General features: G+C 44.0%; 1 protein-coding gene across 1 annotated transcript; it reads right to left on the bottom strand.

Moving 5' to 3' along the window:
* Positions 1-335: 335 nt before the first annotated feature.
* Positions 336-25,495, bottom strand: dvl3b (dishevelled segment polarity protein 3b). The gene is made up of 15 exons (XM_080011159.1): positions 24,889-25,495; positions 22,338-22,407; positions 17,468-17,583; positions 16,588-16,700; positions 15,734-15,869; positions 14,891-14,981; positions 13,459-13,528; positions 7,572-7,711; positions 7,031-7,107; positions 6,758-6,825; positions 6,473-6,622; positions 4,732-4,863; positions 3,340-3,507; positions 2,467-2,688; positions 336-1,684 (listed from the first exon to the last, which is right to left on the bottom strand). Exons 1-15 carry the CDS (start codon positions 25,047-25,049, stop codon positions 1,320-1,322), a joined length of 2,079 nt encoding a protein of 692 aa, XP_079867285.1. The 5' UTR covers positions 25,050-25,495; the 3' UTR covers positions 336-1,319.

The following is a 25,495-nucleotide window of genomic DNA, read 5'->3' as shown; positions in this document are numbered from 1 at the left end:
CCGCCCCTTGCTATAAGCCATGTATTTAAAAGTCATTAAGTGTGCACGGGTTGACCTGCCTACATGCAACAACACACACGCACACACCTGCACACCAGATTGACCAACCTTCACATTCCTTTCGACACCAACTGGAATTCTTTCCTTTTTAAGTGAACATATGACCTCAAGCGCCCCGTGGGTTGTAAATTTTTGGTCCATCTGGACTGACGCACGCAAAAGCAGCCACACTTGTACACAAGACACTCAAAAAAAGCCCCCAAATAAACGACACCGACTGCCAGGTTAAGTCATAAAACTATATTTATAAATAAAAAGACATTTTTTTTTCCTTGATAAAAGTAGTGAGAAAGACATGGCGAGAATTTGTTTCCACTATACATTATCACAAGACAGAGGCTGAAATTGCTCTGTTTTTTTTTTGTTTTGTTTTTAAGATGAAAATGTAAATTATGTTGTTTAAAATTGACTCTTGAAGCTGGATGGTTATGTTTAGTGTTTAAAAATTAAACTATTTCTCAACCGACTACGTGTATGTATATGTGTTTTATATATATATATATATATATATATATATATATATATATATATATATATATATATAATAAAAACAAATGCATTCTCACGGAAAGCAGGACCTCAATGCTCTTTCGTCACATACAACTCTTTTTCGGTTTTATTTCCCTCTTAAGTTGAGCAAACATCTTTAAAAAAACAAAACATTTTTTTTAATAAGTCTGACAATTAGTGTTCCTTTCTGCTTTCTATCATTTTGCTTTTGCACATTAGCTGTTGTTAGAGTTCAACAAAAGGTGGAATATAAAAGAAAGGAGGCAGGCAGAGAGAGAGAGAGAGAGAGGGGAAGACACTTTCTTCTCGTCGTTTCGAAGCAAACTCTCCTCTGGATCAACAGGGCTGGGGGGGGGGGTGGACAGAGAGAATGCTCAGATAACGAGAGTCGAGAAAAAGGGGAAGGCGGGCGGGTGGGAGGACAAATGAAAATCTTCTGTGTTGCAAAGCGCTGAGTCATGTCCCCTTTCGCCATTCGGTTCCTCCCCTTCCCGCCCTTGTGCTCCAAAAAAAAAGGGGGGGGGGGGGGGGGGGACTGAGATAGTAGGTGCTTTGGTTCCATCCTGGGAGGGAGGTTCTTCACTGAAGAAAAAAAACAAACAAACAAAAAAAAAAAAAAAAAGAACAACAACAACTGGAACCAGACTGCTCAGTTACTGCTGGTGGTCTCCCCTCCCTCAGTGCTTGCATGACATCACAGGAAGCCCGATCTGCTACTGATGCGTTTAAGCCTTGGCGAGCGGCGCCAATCACATGACGTCGACGAAGAATTCTCCGGGGTTCCCCACGGCCATGCGCAGGGACTGGCGGGAGGCGGTGAGCTCGGGTGGCGCCGCGGAGAGGTCCCGGCCCGGCGGGGCACCGGGGGCCGCCAAGGGCATGTGTGGCGGCTGCGGGGGCAGGCCGGGGGGCCCGTAGATCAGGCCCGGGCCGTAGGCGATGGAGTGGGAGTGGGAGTGGCCACTGCGGTGGCTCAGGGAGCTGCGCACGCTGCGCTCGCTGGGGGGCGCCACCGAGCGCTCGCTGGGAGCGCGGAGGCTCCGCACTTCTGACTCACTGCCGCTGCCGCCCGACTTGCGACCCTCGTTCTTGCTGCAGTTGGAACCGCTGCTTCCTGTGGATGAAGGGAGGGTGGAGAGAGAGGGAGGGATGTGGCCACGTGTCAAGTCAAACAGCGAGAGAGAGAAACTGTGGCGATATCCTTAATAAATGTAATGACGTAAATGATGATCCTGGAACTCGAGCACTTCACTTTGGTGGTGTTTTTATACCATTTATTTCATCCAAGTGTCCAACTGAACCAAGTTTGTGTTTGAGGGAGATCAGCTTGTGTCACATGCATGAATGGTGCATCTAAATGTTCACCACCTTTTGATGCCTTTTAATGGATCATCGTCCAGTTTCAGAGCATGCCTCATGCTGCTGCTGATAGCAGATTTTCTCAGTGTAAAATGTTCACAACAAACTTGTTCTCGAGAGTAAATATAATAGTTAATTACATTTGGGAAGAACGAGGATCCAATCATTTCAACTTTTATACGCTGCATGCAGGGCTCGACAATAATGGTTGTCCAGTTGCCCCGGGCAACCGGATTTGGGCTATTGTCAACCATCTTGTGTGGTCTTGGTTGCCTCGTTGTCAACCAATGCGCTGAACCATGCTGTTAGAAACCTATCGATTTATCAATTGATCTCACGCAATTCGGCCGCCATTTTGACACTCTTGGCAACAAACAGCTGATGCATTATTGCCAACAACTTCTAAAAGGTAGTATAAACAACACACACACACACACACACACACACACACACACACACACACACACACACACACACACACACACACACACACACACACACACACACACACACACACACACACACAGCTCCACTCACCGCTGTGCTGGCTGCCTGCACTGCCCTGGCCAGGCCCCCCTGGGAAGGGCTGGGGCAGGTCCTGGGGGGATTGGGGATTGTACGGATGCGGGATGGGGAACTGGTAGGGCAGTGCCATTGGCCAGGGGGCCGCCCCGGGGTGGGGCAGCGGGGGGAGGGTGTCCTGGTCTGAAGCGCCCCCGCTGGAACCGTCATGGTCGTGAAGGGAGAGGTGAGTCATGTCTAGAGAGAGAAGAGATGGTTCAAGATAACGGCCACGCAATTTGGAAGTGTCTTTAAGATAGAATGGAGGGTAAACTGCACTTTCCTCAGATGGGTAAAACTAAAATAACCTGGAAATAAAAAAAATTAAAAAAAGAGCATTCCAACAGATTCAAAAACCTTAAAACTTGCATTGCAAGTAATTGTTTTTTCATGTCAAAAAATGTTGCAAACAACAAAAGTACTATTATCAGCATAACAGTGTACAGAAATCAGAGCATAAATGCATGACAAAGAACCTTTAGAGAACATTTTGACGAGTAACTTCAGCTTCAGTTTTTACATAAGGTTTCCGCCGATAACTTTGTTGACCGTAAGCCAGCACAAGAATTTCTTTGACTTTTTAATAAATATGCCAATTCTGTTATCGCCGACGCTGTGTGATATGCATAAAAAAATAGAAAACAAGGAGCAGAAGTAACTCCCAGAAAACTTGTCAGGTTTAAAAAAAAAAAAAAGGCAGTTGACTGTACACTAAACCCACAGGAAAGAAAATAATGGAACTAAATGAACATAACTGAATAAAATAACTATGGAATGTTCACCCTAACGTGACCCTGTGCAGGTTTAAACGTTGGTTCAAAACAGGTTCTGTGCTGAGTGATCACTTACTGCCACAGAGGTCTCCAAAGATGTAGTAGCACTGCTCTGAGAAGGTGATCTTGTTGACGGTGTGTCTGATGAAGCCAGCCTTCAAGAGGTTGCTGGCATATTTCCGGGCTTCGCGCCGGTCCGAAAAGCCTTCCACGTGGTGGAACAGCCAGTCGACAACGTCGGAGCCTGTGGAGGCGCGCACACACACACACACACACACACACACACACACACACACACACACACACACACACACACACACACACACACACACACACACACACAGTATAGAATAAATGTGCAATCTTTGTAAGTCTATTGAATTTTAAATGATGTGTTGATTTGTGAGCTGTGTGTTTAGAGTTACATACACATGAAACACTACTCCCAAAAAACAACCAAAAAAAAAAAAAAACCTGGAAAAACATTTCAAGCACACATTTCTTGGCAAACTTATTTCGTTTTCAAACTCATCGACAGAGAAACGGATAAACTATGTACTGGACTAGATTTCAAAGATTTCACAGAGAGAGGCATTCAGACTAGAAGCATTTATTAAATTATCACTCATAAAACACAATAGAGGAATAGACTAGGAGCCTGTGACTAGTTCCTCCTGGCATCCAGCCTCTGTAGCGCCAAATATGTTCATTTGTCTCACTAAAATCTTTACTAAAATCTCCTGGATGTTCGATGGGTCGTCAGAACTTTGAAAGTCAGTCAAAATATGTTGAGGTAAGGTTGGTATAATTGGCTTGAAGGACAGAATGGTGCATATGGTGCAGTCTTATTGAAGAATCATGTTTATAAAATCACCTTATTCTTCTAGCAGCTCATCAGTGTGAAACAAGGTTCGTTCCATGTTTGACCCTCAGAGAATTTGGTCGAAGAAAATCTGGTGAAATCTAATGGTTTTGCATTTTTGTTAGGTATGCGCCAATCCTGCTATTGGATATTGGTTACATCGCACATGTCAGATATTAAAAGAAAAGACAGACAGTGAGACAGAGGGGCATATTAATATGTCTAGAACTGTAAAATGTAATATTTCAATCAGACACACATTAACTATGTGCTTCTGAGGCCCAACTAGTGTTCAGTTAACAGCAAGGGATCAGATTGGTTGTCTGTCTTGGCTAATAAGGTAAAACTATGTTTTGGACTCGACATCGTGTTTGTGCGTTGGCCGGTGCAACTCTAAATTTTCGAAATCACAGACAACCCAAAATTACTACTGGATCGAGGCTGAGGGAAAACCCCGAAGGCCACATTCATACTGCAGCTGGAAGTGTCCCAAATCCATTTTCAGCCCCTCATAGGGGGGGGGGGGGGGGTTCTGAAAGTTTTCCTAAATGCTTTTAAAGTCTAATTTTGAGATTGAGATAAGAACCCTCGAGAGGTCACACGCACCAATGAAGGCGTTGGCGATGGTGATCTTCAGCCACATCCTGTCTCGCACCTCCAGGCCCGATTCTGGGGACGCCATCGCTTTGGCCACGGTCGCCATGTCGCTGTGGATGGATAGGTGGAAGTCGTCGAACCCTGCGGGGACAGAGGACGTAAGACGGGGGTCACGATCCCGAATCTCCCACCGCAGCCGGCGGCGAGCGCTACTTCCGTACAGGTTCTTCTAGAGCGGGCCGATTTACGATTTATTTAAATGGAAAAAATTCTATCGGGGAGGCAACCGTCTCCAATTCTGTGTGAATAAGAATAGTTTGTTTGAGAAAGTGCTTATTAAAAAAAAAAAAAAAAGCGAGGAAAAAACACTGATGTGTCAGCTCCCCGCAGATTACAGGGAAGATGAATATTGAGAGTTATGAGAGTTTCTGAGAGTTATGGCTCACTTTTTGACTGGGGGGGGGGGGGGGGGGAGAGTTATTGAGCAGATGGAGGCTAAACACGGTCAAAGGCTGGAACAGGGAATTCTCCTTGGAATGCGGTGGAAGGGCGGGACCCGCTCAAACACACAGGGATTTCTCGACACGTGGAACACGCTGATAAGCAGGAACTGTTTCAGCACGGATTGTTCTCTGGGTATAAAATGGTTGGTTGTGGGATCTTGACAAAAAAAAAACCCCCAAAAAAAACCACACATGCTACTTCTGTCCAGTACTATTGTTTCCAGGAGACTCTAGAACGACTACAACCTCTGGAGCACTTACTAGGTGCTTCTTTTAACTTGGTCCTTCAACGATTTCTCATCTGCGCCCGTGTTTATTTTATAGAGCATTTTAAACAAGCGCAGGATCGTCAGAAGATACTCAACAGAGAACACAAAAGATATAAAACAGATAACAAGGGAGGAAAATCCAAACAAGAGCGCCGTATCAAGAGCCAGAAAACGAGTCAAGAGGGGGTGGAAATATACAGTGGAACCTCACAACTGACCTTCAAGGAGATAAATGTTTCGTCGGTGGAAATGTGAATGAATATGCGCAAAATGAAAACGGCTCCCAAATGAGTCCAAGTGATTTATTTAAGCAGTGCCAGAAACGTATGTCAGAATGTCCAATGTATGATCTACAGTAAAATAATTCATTAAACTTGAGCCAGAAACAAAGGTCCAATATCATTGTCTATACTGCGTGTGTGAGAGTCCTGTCAGGTCTGTTAACAAAGAACTATTAAAGTGGAAATCCATAAGATCATCGGTGTTGGGTTGGTTACACTACCCAGTTCCAGGATTCCATTCAGAATAGCATATTTTTGGGGTGTTCTTTCCAGGAAAAGCATATAGAAATGCATAATAGAAATACATTGAACAGCAGTGTCTTATAAAGTGTGGGCTCAAAAAAGTATCAAATATGGGATTTTTTTCAAATAAAATAATCATAAGGATTACCACTTTGGATCATCAATTCAGATTTTGCCAATAGACAATTATTTTTCTGAGCAACCGACCAATGTAGCTGACGGGAAGGGTGGAAAATAGCTGCTTTGGTTGAGCCCAAATTTTGGATAAGCAACGTTAGGGAAAAGGGTGTTGTACTGTAGGTAAAACATGTGTATATGCGAATAACACTCAAGTCCAATGCAGTGGCAGTACAAGCTAAGAACAGGCTGCAAAAGTGAAGAAGGTTGGCTCCCATTAACGCCAGTGCGCGTGTTTTTGATTTTTATGTATTTATTTATTTTTAAATCGTCTCACGTTCAGTCTCGGGGATGGAGCTGCTGATGGAGGAGCTGGTGGAGGTGACGGTGCTCATGGAGGGGCTCATGCCATAGGCGGGGAAGACCCCCGTCATCGCGGCCGTGTGGGAGACCCAGGCGGCGGGGTCGATTGGCCGGATAGGCTCACCTGCAGAGAGAAAGGCAGAAGGGAGTTTATATTAAAAAAAAAATATTGAAAAAAATAAAACAAAAAAAAACCACACCCAATGAAAGAGAATAATCACAAAAGGAGAAGGGAAAAAGAAGAGACAGTGGGTCTTACTTCTGGGCAGAGCGAAGCAGCTGCGGGGGTTGGGGTCCCAGCACTTGGCAACCGTCAGGGTAATGGGCCTGACAATAAACACAGCAGCAGAGTTTACATGCGGACTGTTAACGCTGAGCCGTGAGCACACACCAGCGCTGCACTGCTTTCCATTCATCAAGACACTGCGAGGCTGCCTAATCTCCACCTGTCTGTCACTGTGGAGGGGTTAAGGTCGAAGAGGATACAGCATTCCCTTATGTGTGTGTGTGTGTGTGTGTATCCACCGCTCACCCTGGCTTGTGCACGATGTCTCTCAGTACTCGGACTGCGTCGTCATTGCTCATGTTCTCAAAGTTGATGTCATTCACCTGCGGGGAGGGAGGAGGCAGCGTTTTTATCTGAGGTTCTCAACATGGGGTCTGGGGACCATGAATGTTGTCAGGATGTTGAAAAGTCAGCACGTGAGCACACTGTCAGAAATGAAGTGGAAGCTGAGCCTTTAAAGTGGGCGGGGTGCAGAAACCACCGGGGTAGATGGAATGTTAACAAAACAGGAAGCTGTGCTGAACGGTTGAACACAGGTGACGGAGGAAAAGCAAAGCAACACCATCAAAATGACCGTGTTGATATCGGGATTAGAAAATCTCTTAAACTTGAAATATATTGTCACGCTCTTTCGCTCCTGCCTGCTGGTGCTTGTACTCAAACACATATCTTTGATCTGACTCCGAGATATACAGCACCGCAGCATTTATCGCTCCATATCTATCTATCTCTCACACACACACACACACACACACACACACACACACACACACACACACACACACACCTGCAGCAGCATGTCCCCGGGCTCGATGCGTCCGTCTGCGGCCACGGCTCCACCCTTCATGATGGAGCCGATGTAGATCCCTCCGTCCCCTCGCTCATTGCTCTGACCCACGATGCTGATGCCCAGGAAGTTGTACTTCTCTGCGGGCGGAGAAGATTGGGCAGTCAAGAGCATGAAACGCTCATACAAAAAAAAAAAAAAAAAATGTATTTCCTTTTTTTGTTCATTTGATGCCACTATAACATTGGGATAACGTCAAACTTGTAAGACTATTTCTATGTCTATCTATTACTGAAAACCGATCGGCATTGATGATTGTAACATAAACATTTGGCAGACAGTCAATGTGCCTCAACCCAACTGATGGAAACGCATCAAAATCACAATTATTGCAGCATTTCTAACATTGTTTTACAATTTTGAGCCCCACCAATATATATCTGGCCGGCCGATATATTTGCCATTATTTGTCGCTTTTGATTATGTGTCCCGATTTTTTAATAAGTATAATTAACAAAAGACATCAGCAAAATAAGCACAGAAGTCGGACTAGGCATTAGAAATCCATCCATGCTTTAGTGTTCACACTCGCATTTAGACATGGACACAGGTTTCCAAATAGAAAGCAATGCTGCGTTCAAAGAAAACCCGGCAAACTAATTTGTTTCGGAAATGACGATGCGTTCACTGGAACTCGAGAAAAAATAGAAAATAAAAATTTCTAATATAAACTTTTTAATTTCTTTAATCTTCTTTAATCTATCAAAAAGTTATTTGTGTGTTTCTTTTTATTTATTTGTTTGCTTATAAGTAAAATGTTCTCAAATATTTAAACTTAAATCAAATACACGTTTTTCAAATTAATTAGAAAATTTTGCACTTGTTGACAAAATATGAGTCAAAACATCAGTAATTGGTGAGCTAGGACTCTCCAAAATCAAGATCGGCATCGGACCAAGAAAATCTGGCATCATTTGGGCTTTATCGAAATTCCCCTGAAACTCGAATGGAAACATATGATGGGGGAACGGTTTTAGAAGAACTAGAATAGATTACGTAATAATTGTGACTCTTCCTGAGAACATGCTAAATGTTGACATAGGTTCATTTCATCCTTTTATCTATTGTATCTTAAGCAATAATTCTAAAGCACTAGAAGAAAACTACAAAAATAAATGTGCAATTATATAGTAAACCTTATAGTAAACGAGAGGCTGGAAAAACAAGAAAATATGCGAGTCATACAAACATATTGTGTGTTGGCAACTTGAGGTGTATGTTTTTAAGATGAGAACGTAAGTAGTAGCTTCCCTTGTGTTTCAAAACCTGCTTATAAAGACTGGTCAGTTAAATGCAGTAGTATAAAGCATTAAAAATAATATGTCATGTAGTTCGGGATGTTCACGTGATAACATGATGCAGAAGATTTGGCCCAATCAGAGGGGCGGAGTTGAGAGTTAAGCGAGAGGGGAACGAGGAGGAAGGAGACTGAGGCTCAAGAGGAAAGTGGGAAGAAAGAAAAGAGGAAAGTTTGACTTTTTAGATAAATAAGGGATTAAGTTTAACGTGAGTTGGTGTGGTATTGTTATCCGGGTACGAGGGAACTCGTTTGGACGTAAGCGGAGTTAACTGGGACCCAGCTGGGCTAATGTGGCTGTTAGCAAACCGTGCGTCAGTACATGACAGTACTATTTGTTGGATGATATATTGTCACAGAAATAATTGCGATAAACGATATTGCCATTTTAAGACCATTTTTTTGGAATAATGATAATATAATTGCATAACAATGCAAGTAAACCTTTTCAAATAGCAATGAACTTTTAATTCTTAAGAATATTCAGACAATGTAATGTGAAGAAAATATTAAAATGTGTGTGCCTACAGTGAAACTCACACAGAGAGCAGATGAGAGGACAGAAGCAAAAGTTGTCCCACCCCCCTCTTCATTTGGCTCAGTTACATTTATTTATAAAATGGCTCACACAACGCAAGTAATACATTATTTATTTGTGGCTTCAGAAATACATTCATATCTCCCCACTTGTATTTGTGTTTATTGCATTATATTTATTTGTGAATTGTGACACATAATTCCTTCCATAACGTGTTCTTCTTCTTCTTTTTTTCCTTTGAAATGTACAACATTTGTGCCACATTATGTCATTTAGCTGGCACTTTTGTTGCCAGCTAATCAAGTATATTTTCAAGTTCAAATATAAGTAGAGTAGTTATGAACATAAAAAAAAGTTGATGTTATGAGCAGTAGAAAGCAGCAGGTCGTTTGGCTCGAAAATTACCACAGGACTTGAACACAGCATCTGCACAGTGGTCCACCGAGGATTCTAGCATAGATAACTCAGCCAGGGACTTATGGTGGTCACTGTGAAAACTCCAAAAGATATGGAGGAGATCGCGATTTTGGAGGATTCTTCTGTCAGGTAAGGTAATGTTAAGGTTTCGTTGCGTTGATATTTGTAGTAGCGGCGTCGCTCCCCGGCGCTGTGAAAAAAACTTTTTTCCCCCACCCACATTACACACATGTAACCACAACGGGCAATTATCCAGGTCAGAAAACTGATCGAGGCCATGTCCATACATCTTACGACAAGTCGATATAGTAATTATCGCGACAGGACATGGACACTGAAAAGCAAATCGTTTATTGCTGCCTGACTCACAACTCAGTCCGCGATTCGTGGTTTTCTTAGTTTAGAATTCAGTTAAACTGGCATTTTGTACCATTCTCTGCGAGTGGAAGATGGTTTGCTCCAGCGGGAAAAGTGGACACTGTGGAGGGGACAACGTTGAGCCTGACTTCGTTTTTTTCCCCTCGGAGAACGGTTTGACTCGTGGAGTACTTTTTACATCACTACAGACTGTAATACCCCCTTCCCACTGTACCAAAAACCCAGTAACACCCGGTAGCATCCGCCATTTTTCCACCAGTGGGAAAGGTTACACCCAGATTTCAGTCCCGGGTCAAATTACCCTGCAATGACAAAGGTTTTTAAGTCGGCTCCACCTCCGATCGGCTGTGATGTAAACAGGACACCCGGGTCAACACGCTCATGGAGCTCATGGAACTTCAGCGCCCCTTTACCGGCGCACTGAAGTTCCGGACATTGCCATATAAACAGTAATGTCAGTGTATCATTCCATCATTTTATATACCATTTAGAATCCAAAATCATAACCCCCCCACGCTCCCCGCCGGGCTCCGAGTCAACGCGCTACTTTTAGTGTAAAAACCGCATAAGTAACAAACATTGTCTTCGAGCTTTCATATGAGCTCCAACAAGCGTGCCAACGGTGGTGCCATAGACTTTTATGAACTAAAACCCTGGGTATTTTATTTTGTTTCTTACTGATCCGTATAAAGCGTGTGTGTTTGGTGTTGAATAAATACACAGCCTGTTATGGGGTGTGGGGGGCAGGCTTGAGTTCCAATAAAGTAGAATATGGGACAGTAACCAAGTTTCAGTATTCTGCAAGCTGCAACTCTCACTGAGTTTTAGTAGGACACAACATATAACTAACGTGGAAATGTCCAGTTCAAACCAAATGAAAGACTTTTGTTTTTAAGTGCAAATATACATTTCTATTATATTCATATGGTACTTGCCATTCCAAAAGAAATTGCAACCATTGCAAAAAAAAAAAGAAATAATAATAAACTGCCGACTCTTTTCACTCTTGTTCACTGAAAGTCCTCCTTTGCTCACCGCGCGATAAACCAACAGAATCAAATGGAACGACTTGTTTTACTGAATGACTCGTCAAGAACCGAGTCTCATAAGAGACAAAGCTTTCATCATGAGGAGAGCTCGTGCACGAGAGCAGACGCTCCGCTATAGTGACAGCGATCGAGGTGAGGTGAGGTGATCGAGTGAGGTATCTAAACTATCTAAACTACTAACATGTAGGTAGGTAACAGGTAACAGAATACCTGTCAAGAAACAACCTTCTCGATACACTTCAATCCGGCTTCAAAAGTGGTCACTCCACCGAAACAGCCCCGTTGTCCATCACAGAGGCCGTAAAAACTGCTAGAGCTGCTGCCAAATCATCGGTTCTCATTCTGCTAGACTTATCAGCTGCTTTTGACACTGTCAACCACAGCATACTCCTGTCCAGTGCACTTTCCTGGTTCGAATCTTACCTCACCGGGCGCTCGTTCAATGTGACATGGCGAGGCCAGCTGTCTGTGCCTCACAACCTCACCACAGGGGTGCCCCAAGGCTCGGTGCTAGGACCCCTCCTTTTTGCCATATACACCACCTCACTGGGCCCGATCATCCGCTCACATGGCTTTTCATATCACTGCTATGCGGATGATACTCAACTCTATCGGTCCTTCCTGCCTGACAACCCCACTGGCTCGATGTGGATCTCGGATTGTCTCGCTGACATATCCACATGGATGAAGGATTATCATCTTCAACTAAACATGGCGAAAACGGTACTGCTGGTCTTCCTGGCCAAACAAGGTATTTATCACAACATTGATATTAAAATCTCTTGTTCCTACCAAGGCTGCAAGGAATCTTGGTGTCATTATTGATGACCAACTGACATTCCCGGACCATGTTGCCGCCGTCTCCCGGTCCTGCCGCTTCGCACTATTCAACATCCGAAAAGTCAGGCCGTACCTGACCCAATATGCCACTCAACTGCTGGTACAAACCTTGGTGATGTCCCGTCTCGACTACTGCAACGCCCTCTTAACAGGCTTGCCGGCCTGTGCGGTGAAGCCACTGCAGATGATACAGAATGTGGCGGGCGACTGGTGTTCAACCAGCCAAAGAGGGCACATGTCACTCCGCTGCTCATCGAGCTCCACTGGTTACCTGTAGCCGCTCGCATCAAGTTCAAGTCTCTGATGCTGGCCTACAGAGTGATTGCTGAGAATGCTCCCACCTACTTAAATGCTCTTGTAAAAGCCCGTTACCCCCCGGATGCTGCTCTCATCAAATGAGCGTCGCCTGGCTCTGCCGGCCGTACAACCACGGCAATCCAGGTTATTCTCATTTGTAGTTCCACGTTGGTGGAACGAGCTGCCAAAAATGATCAGAGCAGGGACCTCCCTCTCTGTCTTTAAGAACCACTTGAAGACCCAGCTCTTCAGAGAGTACCTCCGCTCCTAACTTACAATTACTTAGCACTACTTAGCAGTATTTATTTATTGTTACACTGTAGCTTGAATGTTATTCTCCCTTGTAAGTCGCTTTGGATAAAAGCGTCTGCTAAATGACTTAATGTAAATGTAATCGTAACGGAGTCTGCATAATTTTGGAATATTGTCAAGAGATAGATGAATCATTTATCTAATCTTTTTCTTTGACCTTCTTTCACCTTCAGTCGACATTTTCTTTCTTTCGCTCTCTCTTTGAGTGTCAACTACGCAATTCCGGTCACCGGCCGATCGATCGGTGCATCACCCGATAAAACATCCCGCGCAGGATCATTGTGCACATCGAGGAGGGGCTATTCACAAACGGGTGTTTGTGAATCTGAGTGAGTGAGGCAAGGAGGGGCTGAGAGAATCAATGCACTGCAAACAGGTCTACAATGAAATAAGATTTTACCCATTTTAAATGGTAAAAAAAATTGAAAATCAATATCAGTCAATGTTGATATTGTGGTGGACCACCACAAATAAATCAATGTATGGGAAACATTGGAATAAACATATAGATGGACAAATCTTAAAAATATGAACAATGAAAATTAACAATGAAAAAGAAAAATGTACCTAAAGATAAAGAATGAACAGTAAAAATGTGGTCATGTACGAAAAGCACAATAATGAACATTAAAGATAAGCCTAAATGACAAAAATATATAGAAAATAAGGTTAAAATGTAAACTGTAGCGGCTCACTCACCCATGTTGAGCGTGACCGTGATGATGTTCAGAGACATCGTTGAGTCTGTGATGCTGCTGAACGAGGACGACTGAAGTGCGCCACAAGAAAAGGGTACGAGGGAAATGAAAAGATAAGATCAAAAAAAAAGAGGGAATTCACGGGTCTGAATATGAACGGGACATTTGGTCAAGAATTTCGGCATACAGGTAGTCCCCTGGGTTACGACTCGTTTTCTGATGATTTTAACTCTTCATTGAGTCGCACATTACAGCTTTTTCAAGGGACACTTAATCGATATTTCATGGATTATTTTTCTGTTATTTTTTTTCATTAATCTGGCGAATAAATGTGGACCACACATTTAAAACATCAATCGAACAGATCTACTGACATCTTCCAGGGAAGAAGCTTTACAAGTATACACATAAATCTGTAGTTTGGTTATTTCTAAAGACTACAAAGTTATCCATTCCACACTGTTCAATCCATGAACACGCTCTAACTGGACATTCTCAATTGGAATCTGTACATTTATAGTCAATAATATGATGACGTCATAAAGTGACTTACTGCAAATCTCGTTATTCACTAATAGCTGTTCTGTATGTGGATCAATTTAAACCACAGGATCCTTGTTATATAGCGGTTTAAACGACACCTCACCCGTGTTTCTAGCTAACGCCAGAGTATGCGTTCCAGATAGTTTTAGCCGGGTGGACATCTGTCAGACTGGCGTACACGTCGGTCTTAAAATCACTCATTTTTTGGTCGGTTTTTCGCTAATATCTGCTACGTACGTATGTGGATTGATTTGGATGAAACTTCAAACCACAAGGTCTTTGGGACAGCGGGGTTCAAACAACACACAAACCGTGTTCGTGTGTTATGCAGTAGTTGGTTTTCCAGATAGTTTTATTGCTCAAAATTCAAAGAATTTGGGGTTCTTTTCCTCTTTCAATAAGGGGCTGCTGTACAATTGCAGGCTGGACCCCTAATAATAATAATAATAATAATAATAATAATAATAATAAATTAAACTACAGTACAGTATTTAAATTTATTGTTTATTGTTTTCCTTTCTTGGATGCATCACTGTCACTTGCATCAGATTTCCACTTTGGAGCCATGATTACGAGGGTAAAGACACAAGAAAGATAAGTCAAAACACAACGCACACAACAGTGTTTTCGGGATCCAACTTAAAATGGCGACGACGGCATGGCGTTGTTCTCCCTTGGACCGACGAATCGCTGAAAACGGACCGTGTTTTGAGAGTCGCGCAAAGTAGTCCGCCCCTTCCTTAGTACGAACCATTGTAACAACTGTATTGTTTTAAACAATGGGCTTCAAAGAGGTCGGTACGGGAGTACAGGTGTTTCGTAACCCAGGGAATTGCCTGTATTTGTGTGTGTGTGTATGTGTGTGTGTGTGTGTGTGTGTGTGGACTCACTCGGTCCATGTTGGTGGTCTTGGGCTTTCGGCGGCGACGGCGATGTCGTCTCATCAGCCGAGAGGAACTCTGCTCGGTGGAACTGCTGAACCTGAATGTCAGGAAGAGAGAAATAAAAATGTTTTTGTATAGTTCACATTAGGGCTGGGCGATATATCGTCATAATATTGAGATACAGGTGTATCTTGTATATCTTGTCTTTAAAGGGGACCTATTATGTTTTTCCCTATTTTCTGTCATATATATATATATATATATATATATATATATATATATATATATATATATATATATATATATATATATATATATATATATATATATATATATATATATATATATATATATATATATATAATGTTACAATGTCGGATGTTCATATTAGACCTGGCCAAAGTGTCAAATAATGAGGTATATATATATGGTTGTGGCAGACAAGGGGGCGTGGTTAAGCCATGGTCTGTGAGTGACGGCGCTGGCCTCTTCCCACTGCCGTGCAGCTGGACCGGGTCCGCCTAATCAGCCTCATTAGTGCCGATTGGTCGGATCTGGCTGGGAGAACTTTCTTATGTGGGGATCGCATGGTGCAGGAGACATGTCGCTGCGGACCCCGCCCCGCCATTTTGTCTTTTTTTGCAGTAGGACATGGTATGAAGTAGATTTGTAGAAGACTAAAGTGCGTTTGAAGTATTAACCGGGCCGTCCCTTGCAGAAAGGAAACAGGATGTGGGTCAAACACCAAGACCCAGACCACGGGAATCCCAAAACATACACAGGTCCGCTGCAGCTCAGCTTGGAACACATAAAAGAACCAGACTAAGTTAATGATGTGGCGGGTCTCACCTGCTGGTGGCGTCGTCGTCCTCGGAGTCGAAGCAGGACGTGGACTCCAGCTCGCTGCTCATGAAGGAGGAGCAGCTGTCGTACTCTGCGGCGCCGCGGCCCAAGCCCCGCGATGAGAAGCCATTCTGCCTCGCACCTGGAACACAGAAGAGAGGAGAGATTTGGCCATGGATACCAAATACCAAACAGCTTCTATCCACTAGGCTTTAGTTTCGAGTATTATTGTTAAAACCAGATTCAACCAAGAAATCAATTCCTGAAAGAAATGGATGTAAGGGGTCCTCAAAATCAGCAATCTCAACGTTATTATTGAATATTTCGGGATACATAATCGAGAATGAGTACTCGGTTCATACGGTTATGGGTGCATCTCTAGTTTTAGTTGACATAAAACCACAGTGGGGGAAAAAAAAAAAAAAGAAAACCTGACTAGACCTCAGTTACATAAGCAACAGAGGGTTGTTTGCTTAAGCCGGCAGAAATTCTGGCAGAAGAGGGAAGCCTGAAATATCCATGAAAAGAAGACACACACATTGCAGCTATCTGCGCTCCTCCACAGCTTTTGTTTTCTTGAGATTTACACGACGGTAAGGAAAGGTAGTAATGAATCAGACCACAACATCGGTGTGTCCCCGACTGGTGATTCATGGACTATTTGGGCTGAGACGGAGCGCAGCCGAGGGAAAGAACCACGCACACAATAAACAAAAGGGCTGCTTGTAACCAAATGTTTGGAAAACTGATTTCTCGTGGGGCTGCCTGACATTGTGTTCATCTTCTCAAAAAAAAAATAATAATAATACATTAAAACACATCTCTACAGGTATGTATGGAAAGACCTGGTTCTTTCTCACTGTGGTCGTTGTTGTGTTTCCTCCGTGGCCGGTCCCTGTCCCTCCGCTGCGACGCCACGGAGCCCGTCTCAGTGTCGTTGTCCAGGGTGTCCCGGCCGCTCGCTGCCTTCCCACTGCGGGGTGAGGGGGGGTACAGGGGAAGATATTAGAAGACAGATCAGACTCTCCCACCTGCTGCTCTTAGGATTCAAAAAATGAAAATAAAATAAAATCACTTTCGTAGCAGGGCTTCCCGTGTTCTGTACTTGGGGACATCACCCTCTCCTGGGTCAACGTTCACTATCTTTCGAGTGCTACGATCATGTTCCCCTAACTTCATTACGTTCTTAAAAACTGTGGCAACATTTAGATACATGGCTTTGAACGACAGTAGTGACAGTCTCTTTTAGGCTTTTAAGTGTTATGGTCAGACCTAAAGAAAAGCCTATTTTAAAATAGCCGAACAGGGAGAACTTTGTGTCTTGAAAAGTGCAAGGACTTTGTGGTTTAAAATCTGCTTTGGAAGTTGTAAATTCAATGACCAATGACTCGGTCAAAGGAATAGAAATGTCAAAAGGGTTTAAAAAAAAAAAAAAAAAAGCTAGATCTGTCTAGTCTATATCACTTTGGCCATTCGCAAGCATGTCATACATTTCCATTCAGCGAAGTGTCCTTCCTTATCACACTTATTAGACGGATACAAATGTCATTAAAGACTCAAGCAAGGAGCTAAACTCGGGACGTATGTGACCGACGGACGCCGTGCCAACTCCAGTCTCCATTTTCTACCTACTCACTCACTCACTCACACACACACACACACACACACACTCACACACACACTCACACACTCACACACTCACACACTCACACACTCACACACACACACACGAGTACTAACTGGTAGGAAGGGGGTCTGGAGTCTCCGATGCCTCCGGTCCTCTCCAGTGGTGGCGGCGGCTCTATACTGTCCGCCACGGAGCCTCCGTCCGAGTGGGCACCGTCCCCGGAGACCAGCTGTGGACAGAGAGGACAGGTCAGACGGACAGGTCCAAACAGTGGAACCCACACAGATTGACCTGGACAAGGGTGGATTTATACCCACTCAGGCAATAAGAGACCCGGGAATGATTTATTTCAAATTGTCTCAGTCAGTGAGTCAGAGGTCACCCCTCTAAAGAAACAAATCAATATTAAATGAGACTCAAAAGCAAGATAACTCCCAGGACTACAGTAGCGCAGCAACGTCCGGCGGATTATAATGAAAAGCTGGCGAGCTTCCACTCCTACTGCAGCAAACACATCGCCGACAAACGCATCCAGCCAAGCCACATCACCAACATGGACGAGGTGCCGCTCACTTTCGACATCCCGGTGAATCACACGGTGGAGAAGAAGGGGACCAGCACGGTAGCGATACGCACAACGGGGTATGAAAAGGTGTCGTTTACTGTTGTGCTTGGCTGCCACGCAAATGGACAGAAACTGCCGCCTATGGTGATTTTTAAGAGAAAGACTTTGCCTAAAGAGACTTTTCCAGCTGGAGTCGTTATTAAGGCAAATGAAAAGGGCTGGATGGATGAGGAGATGATGAAAGAGTGGCTGAGGGAGGTGTATGTAAGGAGACCAGGTGGTTTTTTCCACGCATCACCATCGCTGTTAATCTGTGACTCCATGCGTGCCCATCTCACAGCCGATGTGAAAAACAAGGTGAAACAAATGAACGCTGTGCTTGCTGTTATTCCGGGAGGTCTGACAAAGGAACTTCAACCGCTCGACATCGGTGTGAACCGGCCGTTCAAAGTAAGGCTGCGAGCGGCGTGGGAGCGATGGATGACCGACGGAGACCAGTTTCACGAAAAGTGGAAGGCAGCGCCGGGCAAGTTACGCCACAGTTTGCGGATGGATTGTAGATGCTTGGGCTAACGTGTCTGCTGGCACTGTTGTTCGAGCTTTCGCAAAAGCCGGCATCATTTCCGAGGAGCCGCACGGCACGGAAAGTGACTGACAGCGAAGAAGGGGAAACTGGCATGTCTGATTTAGCGCAGCTGTTTAATTCAGAAACAGAGGATGATGACTTCGATGGGTTTGATTAATACTTTGTAATAAATACATGAATAAAGCACAAACATACTCAGTTTTGCTCCCGCTCTATTTTTAAATACGCAGTAGAGGTATTTAAACGTAGTAGAGGATATGTACCGGTATATAAAACCCGCGCCCTATAATCCGGTGCGCCTTATGTGTGTGTTAAATACAGTAATGGCACACATAACTGAGACTGCGCCTTTTAGTACGGTGCGCCTTATGGTCGTGAAAATACGGTAAGTAAGTGAAATATTGAATAAGAAATTCAGTAAAAATAGCAGATTTGTGGCATTGTGGTTTATCATAGTATGATGTAGGAAAGATAATCCAATTCCCATTGTGAGGAAATTGGGTTAGGTTTGTGTATTATCCTGGGTCGTAGCAAAGGATAATGGCCTCTGTCCACTGAAAATAGATGCAGCTCACAGGCCCCGTGTGATGTGATGGTCGTGACCGAGGCTCTCGGGCCCCGGGGACCAATTGGTCAGGTCTCAGCTCAACAGATGAACGCAGGAGGCTGCTGTAGCCCATTGTCGGTACGGTAATAATGTTGCAATGTTAAACACACACACACACACACACACACACACACACACACACACACACACACACACACACACACACACACACACACACACACACACACACACACACACACACACACACACACACCTCTCCACTACGTACGCACAGGCGCACACTCTCGCATACACAAACAGAGAACGAGAAAACAGATGGACTTTGAAACCGAGCCAGGCAAACGTTCAGGCAGACGGGCAAATGAAAACAACCGCTGCCCAGTCGAAAAGCGCAGTATCAGGAATGCAAAAAAAATAAAAAAAGAAGAAACCACGCCAACTTCAACGATCCCAACAGACAGAAGCAATTTTTTCTAAAGTCATGAATTTAAACGTACTGCATTCAATCAGCCCGACACATCAGCACCTTCATGAAGACACAAGACGGCCTTTTCTCTACTTTTTCCCCTCCCCCCGTCCCCTGTGATTCAATCTTCTTGTTAGGTGGCATGCAGTGAGGCCCTTTGTTAAGGAGTATTTTACCACTATCCTGTGATTTTAGTTGGTCTTAATCCAATCTCAAAGAAGGCAAGTGGGGAAGGAAGGAAGGGAGGGCGGACACGGACACACACACACACACACACACACACACACACACACACACACACACACACACACACACACACACACACACACACACACACACACACACACACACACACACACACACACACACACACACACACACACACACCAGATGTCCTCCATGCTCCAGACATCGAAGAATTCTGACTCTGTTACATCCTACGTGTCGGCGAGTTTGTATACATGCCCTTTATTCAGTGTGGTAACGCACCATTACATGCGTGTTTTAAAGGAATTTTATAGTCTGTAACTTTAAAGACTGCAGCGCATAAACTAGCAAAGCGGTGCGTGTGTGGGTAGGTTATTGCTATGGTCATTATGCGCTAATGATATTAGAACGCAGATGCATGAGACCGCTCCCTGGAGAGGTCCTCTGCCTTGGCTGTGGGTCGCTAGCAGGTCCAGCAGATGGCCATCATTGGTGCAGAAATACAGAAATCCATCGGAACATGCAGAGACAGTTGTGGCCAAAAATATTGGCACGCTTGGGTTTTTTTCCCCCCTCAAATAATGCACCATTTCTTCCTGAAAATTGTTGGAATTAAAAACACATTTTGTTATCCTCATATGTATTTTATTTTTTACTTTGCAGTGGAACAACAAATGTTAAAAAAAAAAAAGAAATACTGGATCTTAGCTTGACGCAGAATACCTAAAACGGCCTGGAAAATATAATTGCCGCCTTTTAGAAGCCATAAGAAATAATCGGATTTCAACAGCTGATAATGAATACGTGAACTCCGCTGCAGTGACAGGTCACAGGTGCAAGCTAATGTTCACTCTGTGGACCAGTTTCTGGGGAGAAAATTTCTCATTCTGCTGTTTTGTGTTACTACATGTACCACGCTGGGCAATAAGGAAAAGAAGGAAAAGCAGAGAGTTGTCCGAGGAGGTCAGTCAGAAGATAGTAGCCAAGCATGGACGATCTCAGTCCATCTCCAGAGGCCCTGATGTTTGTTGATGTTTAAGGCCCAAAGAGGTTTATGGCCCATGGCACTGTAGCCACCCTCTCTGGACGTGGCCACAAGAGAAAAGTTGATCAAAGATTTCAGCAAAGGATTGTTGGAATGGTGGAGGAAGAACCTTGGACAACTGCAAAACAGATTCAAATCGACCTTGGGACACCAGATCTTAATGAAAGTCAGTGAAAGGGGGTTCTATGGTGGGAGCCCCAGGAGGGACCCCGCTGCTGTGAAAGAACGACCTGAGAAAGACCGGCTGGAGATTGCCAGAGCACACGCGGACAAGCCAAAATTGTTCTGGGAGAATGTCCTGTGGACAGAGCAAATTAGAGCTTTGGGGCAAATCACACCAAGTCTGTGTTTATAGAATGCAAGATGAAGCCTTCAAGAAAAAGAAAACGGTCCCAACAGTCAAACATGGAGAAGATTCAGTGACGTTTTTAGGGTTTGCTTTGCCGCCTCTGGGACTGAAGGCCTTGAAGCTATATGTGGCATCATGAAATGAGGAGATTCCCAAGGTATTGTGGAGCGCCATGTTGAACCCAGCTTCAGAAATCGAAGGCCATTGGTCCTTCATCAGGACAATGACCCGAAACTAGGCTTGGTCGATCGCGCAAAATTCCAATCGGCGAAAACATAATGTAATGTGGCAAATGCGCTCTCGTCGTTCCAGATGTTTTGTATTTATTATTTACAAGTAAAGTTTTTACACAAAAACATCCACTTTTACTAAATTAAGCCCCGTAGCAACAGAAAGCATCGGGGAGACGTGCGTCCAGACAGCGGGGACGCACAGGTTTTTTGGGAACAGTACACAGTAAGGACTTGGACGGTCCCTAACTCAGTTGTGTTTAAAAAATTTGTTTCATACATATAGGAAAACAAAACAAACAAAACGTCTGTCATCAATGTCAATCGCGATCGATGGAGTCGATCGCCAATAGACGTTTTAATCCTATATCGGCCCAAGCCTCCCCGAAACACACTTCAAAAAGCACCCATGGCTCCAAACAAAACACTGGAATGTTTTTAAGTGGCTAGAAATGGGTCCAGATCTAAATCCAATTGAACACATGTTGATTGAGCTGAAAACAGCATTTGGGAGAAGACCCTTCAAGTCTGAGAACTGGAGCCGAATGCAAAAGAAGAGCGGAGCAAACTGCCAAGACAGCGTGGTGTAGGAATTGATTGCCTGGTTGTGACTACAAAATATAAAATCTAGGGTGTCAAGTTTGTCAACGGCATTTGTTAATTTTATGATTTAAAGTGTATGGACCCTTAACAGCAAAATTAAGAATGATGGAGACCAGATACTTTTGTCAATCTCAATCTATTTAAGAGAAAAGAGGGAAACATTATTTTCGGCCACAACTGTACACACCTATTTACACCCACGCCACCTTACATGAACACATACACCTCTTCAATACTACTCACGATGCCACACACACACACACACACACACACACACACACACACACACACACACACACACACACACACACACACACACACACACACACACACACACACACACACACACACACTTTGGACCTACCCATGACACAACACGGCCATTAAAACAGGGCAGCTTGGCGTTGTCATCAGATATTTCTTCCTTGACCACCCTGTAAGGAAGAGATCAGTTGACTCAGCGAACCTTTATTTGCATATGAACACAAATTGCATTCTAAAAAAGGCAAAGACATGAAGCGTGTATAGTGAGGCAATGGGGATTAATCGTATTAGTCATGGCGACGTGGACAACTGGGACAAGATAAATACTGAGAACACTGGGAACTTGCCCTCCGTCTCGGCAAAGACATATCGCTCGTGGAGAACGACAGACAGCGCTCAACGCAGAAAGGATCTGAGGAGCGTCACAATGTGGGAAAGCAATTTGACTTCTGTCCAACCTGTACTACCCGTCCGAAACTTCTCACATGCTTAAAAGAATGTCCCTGAATAATCCAATGTCACGTCAGCATCAGTTAAAGGATGGCCAACATGAAAAACAATATACAGCCAAATTAAATATTCCTAAAGTAATTCAATCATTTCAGTTGAAACGATGGAAAGAAACGTGATTTTCCAACCATACTGAACGTGTAGGACGCAGCAGCAAGCAACTCTGGTCAAAGGAAGAATACCAGAGTATGAACTGCTAACAATTGGGTCACTTGGGTTGCCGAGAAAAACTGTCCAAGACCGCAATTTGGATATCAATTAGCTCATGGATTTATCTATTTCGAGCCATGACAGGCAGTATCACGGGTAAAGATAATCGGTAATGATCGGCAATAGGACTTAAACAACTCCTTAGAAAGCGTATTTGACATTTGAGGACCAACATGATTTGTTTTCCACCACAGAGAATGAGGACGGAGTCATTTTACAGTCTTCATCAAAACAGGCGCTGTACTCCGTTCCTGTTTGAAAACAGGTTATGTTATTTGCTGGCGCATACCAACCTAATTTAAATGGTTAAAAAACACAAAAAAAACTTGTTTAAAATGTTTATGTAAAGAATTTCCCACCCGTTTAGAAAAAACAATACCCACGTTTCTTTCAGCCCATTTGACACGCTTGTCCCACTTGTAAAGACGGTCACAGAAGTTGTGCCCCACCCATGTTTGACTTCAGCCAAACATCAAATGGTGAAAACCTAAATGGTGTCCTTCTAAAGCAACCATTATTTGTTCTAGCTTCCTTATTTATAATGCGGTGCACACAAGACGCCCCTGTCTGCGTAATATTAAAAGATCTGCACAATCTAGTCATGTTTTCGCACAAATGGACAGGCTTATAAAGCTGCCAGCGTAAAACAGGGCATTCCTGTGTCCAACGCTGCATTCCTCTGGGCTAACAGACAACAACAGCAGGGGCCTAAAGACTGACTGACTGACTTACTGACTGTTTCCATTCTGACATCAACATGTTAGCAAGGCTGCAGCTGAGAGAATGAGCGGAATATAAATATAGTCAGTCCAGTTATCTTCTTTTATTAAGGTTAGAATAAGATATTTGGGGGAGGGGGGGATTCAGATGTCAGAAAAAAATAGTGTATTGAATTATAGATATTCAGACTTTGGACTCCTTTTTTAACTTGATCGATGTGTATATCCTCGTAAATTATGATGGCGCTGCCTGTATTATTTTATTTTAAATTATAATCAAGATTTGCATGAGCATAAAATAAAACTACAGTAGCAGTTATGAAGTAATAAACGACAGGAGGTGTTTTTAAGACTGTACAGCCCCTCCTCTGTGCGGCTTGACCTGAGCCAGACAGGCACGTTAAAAAACACTCTGCTTTTGCAATACTGTTTATATTATATCGTTAAAGCCATTTTGGTTTCCACCCTCGCACACACAGTACGGATCATATTGCATACATGCAAACTTGCGCAATTTCCTAATTTTTACAATGAGAATTGTTGACACAGGAGGTTTATTGTTATTGTATCTCGCGATTTTCTATACATTTAGTAAACGTATAAGTTTATTCTGTATTTCCAACTTAAATTTGTATTCTTTTGTTATTCATATTGCTTTTTTATTAGCATTACCTACTGTTTTGATGTTGACAGCTTGACACCCAACTAAGCATGGTTACTTTAAAACCATTATAGCAATTATAGAGAAGATGCTGATGTCATTGCTTATGACATACTTCCATCTGCTACGTTGCACATTGCTCATCTCGTGTTTTATATACTTTTCTATTTCGCATTTTATTGAAAATAACTCCACCGCGTGTTGTGGAGATTGTTTGTTATTACATATTTCATCTTGTTCCGCCCCAAAAGGATCGATAAGGTACCATCTTATCTCATGTCAACTGCTGTTTACAACACCTCTATCTCTCTGTATATCTGTCTATCGATCTGTATATCTGTCTATCTATCTATCTATCTATCTGTATCCGTCTATGTATCTGTCTATCTGTCTATACATCCCTGGTGTCCACGGTGACAGTGTAAACAAATGGCCCGACCAGCACAGGGAGCCCAGCCGGGGCTGTGTCGCTGTGTTAGCGGCTAACAAAGGATGCTAACTAGCTTAGCTAACGACGCTGCGATGGAAAACCACACAAAAACCCGCCTTACCCGAAGTCATCGTCCATGGACTTGAAGTAGAACTTGTAGCTGGTTTTCTTCAGGACGTGTTTGAAGTCGGCCAGAGTGACCCTGTCCGCCGGCACGGACACCTTGACCAGGTAGGGAGTCTCCTGCTCGTCCAGGTGGTAGATGATCTTGGTCTCCCCCATCTCTCGGGCGACCGGGGCGCATCAAGCCGTACAGCCCCCGTCAATCAGTCGGTCGGTCGGTCGGTCAGCCAGCCAGCCAGGCTCCCTCCCCTCCCCTCGGGCCCTCCAGGCTCCGTCCCGGGCCCCCAGGCTCACCTGCGGCGGCGCTGCGGCTGGGCCGTCACACCGAGCTGTCTGGCCGACTGGCTGACCCGAGCCTTGTCCCGAAAGCCCCTTTTTCCTTACGCCAGCTTCCTTCTGTTTCCCCCCCCTGGAACCGAATCGAACCGAACCAACCGTGCTCGGCGTACAACACTGTCCAAACACCGGGGGGGACACCGAATCCCGTTCGCGGGGTTGCAGAAGGGTGTCGCTTCGCTGCGAACGGGGCGCCGAGCGGCTGAGAAACGTTCCGGAAAGATAAACAGTCCCGGGCGGCTCGGAGCTCTGGCTGCCGAGCTCCGCTC

Source organism: Zeus faber (assembly GCF_960531495.2).
Source record: "Zeus faber genome assembly, chromosome: 12".
In the NCBI taxonomy this organism is placed as follows: domain Eukaryota; kingdom Metazoa; phylum Chordata; class Actinopteri; order Zeiformes; family Zeidae; genus Zeus; species Zeus faber.
Note: the sequence above shows the minus strand (reverse complement) of the source record. Positions and strands in the feature narration are given on the sequence as shown.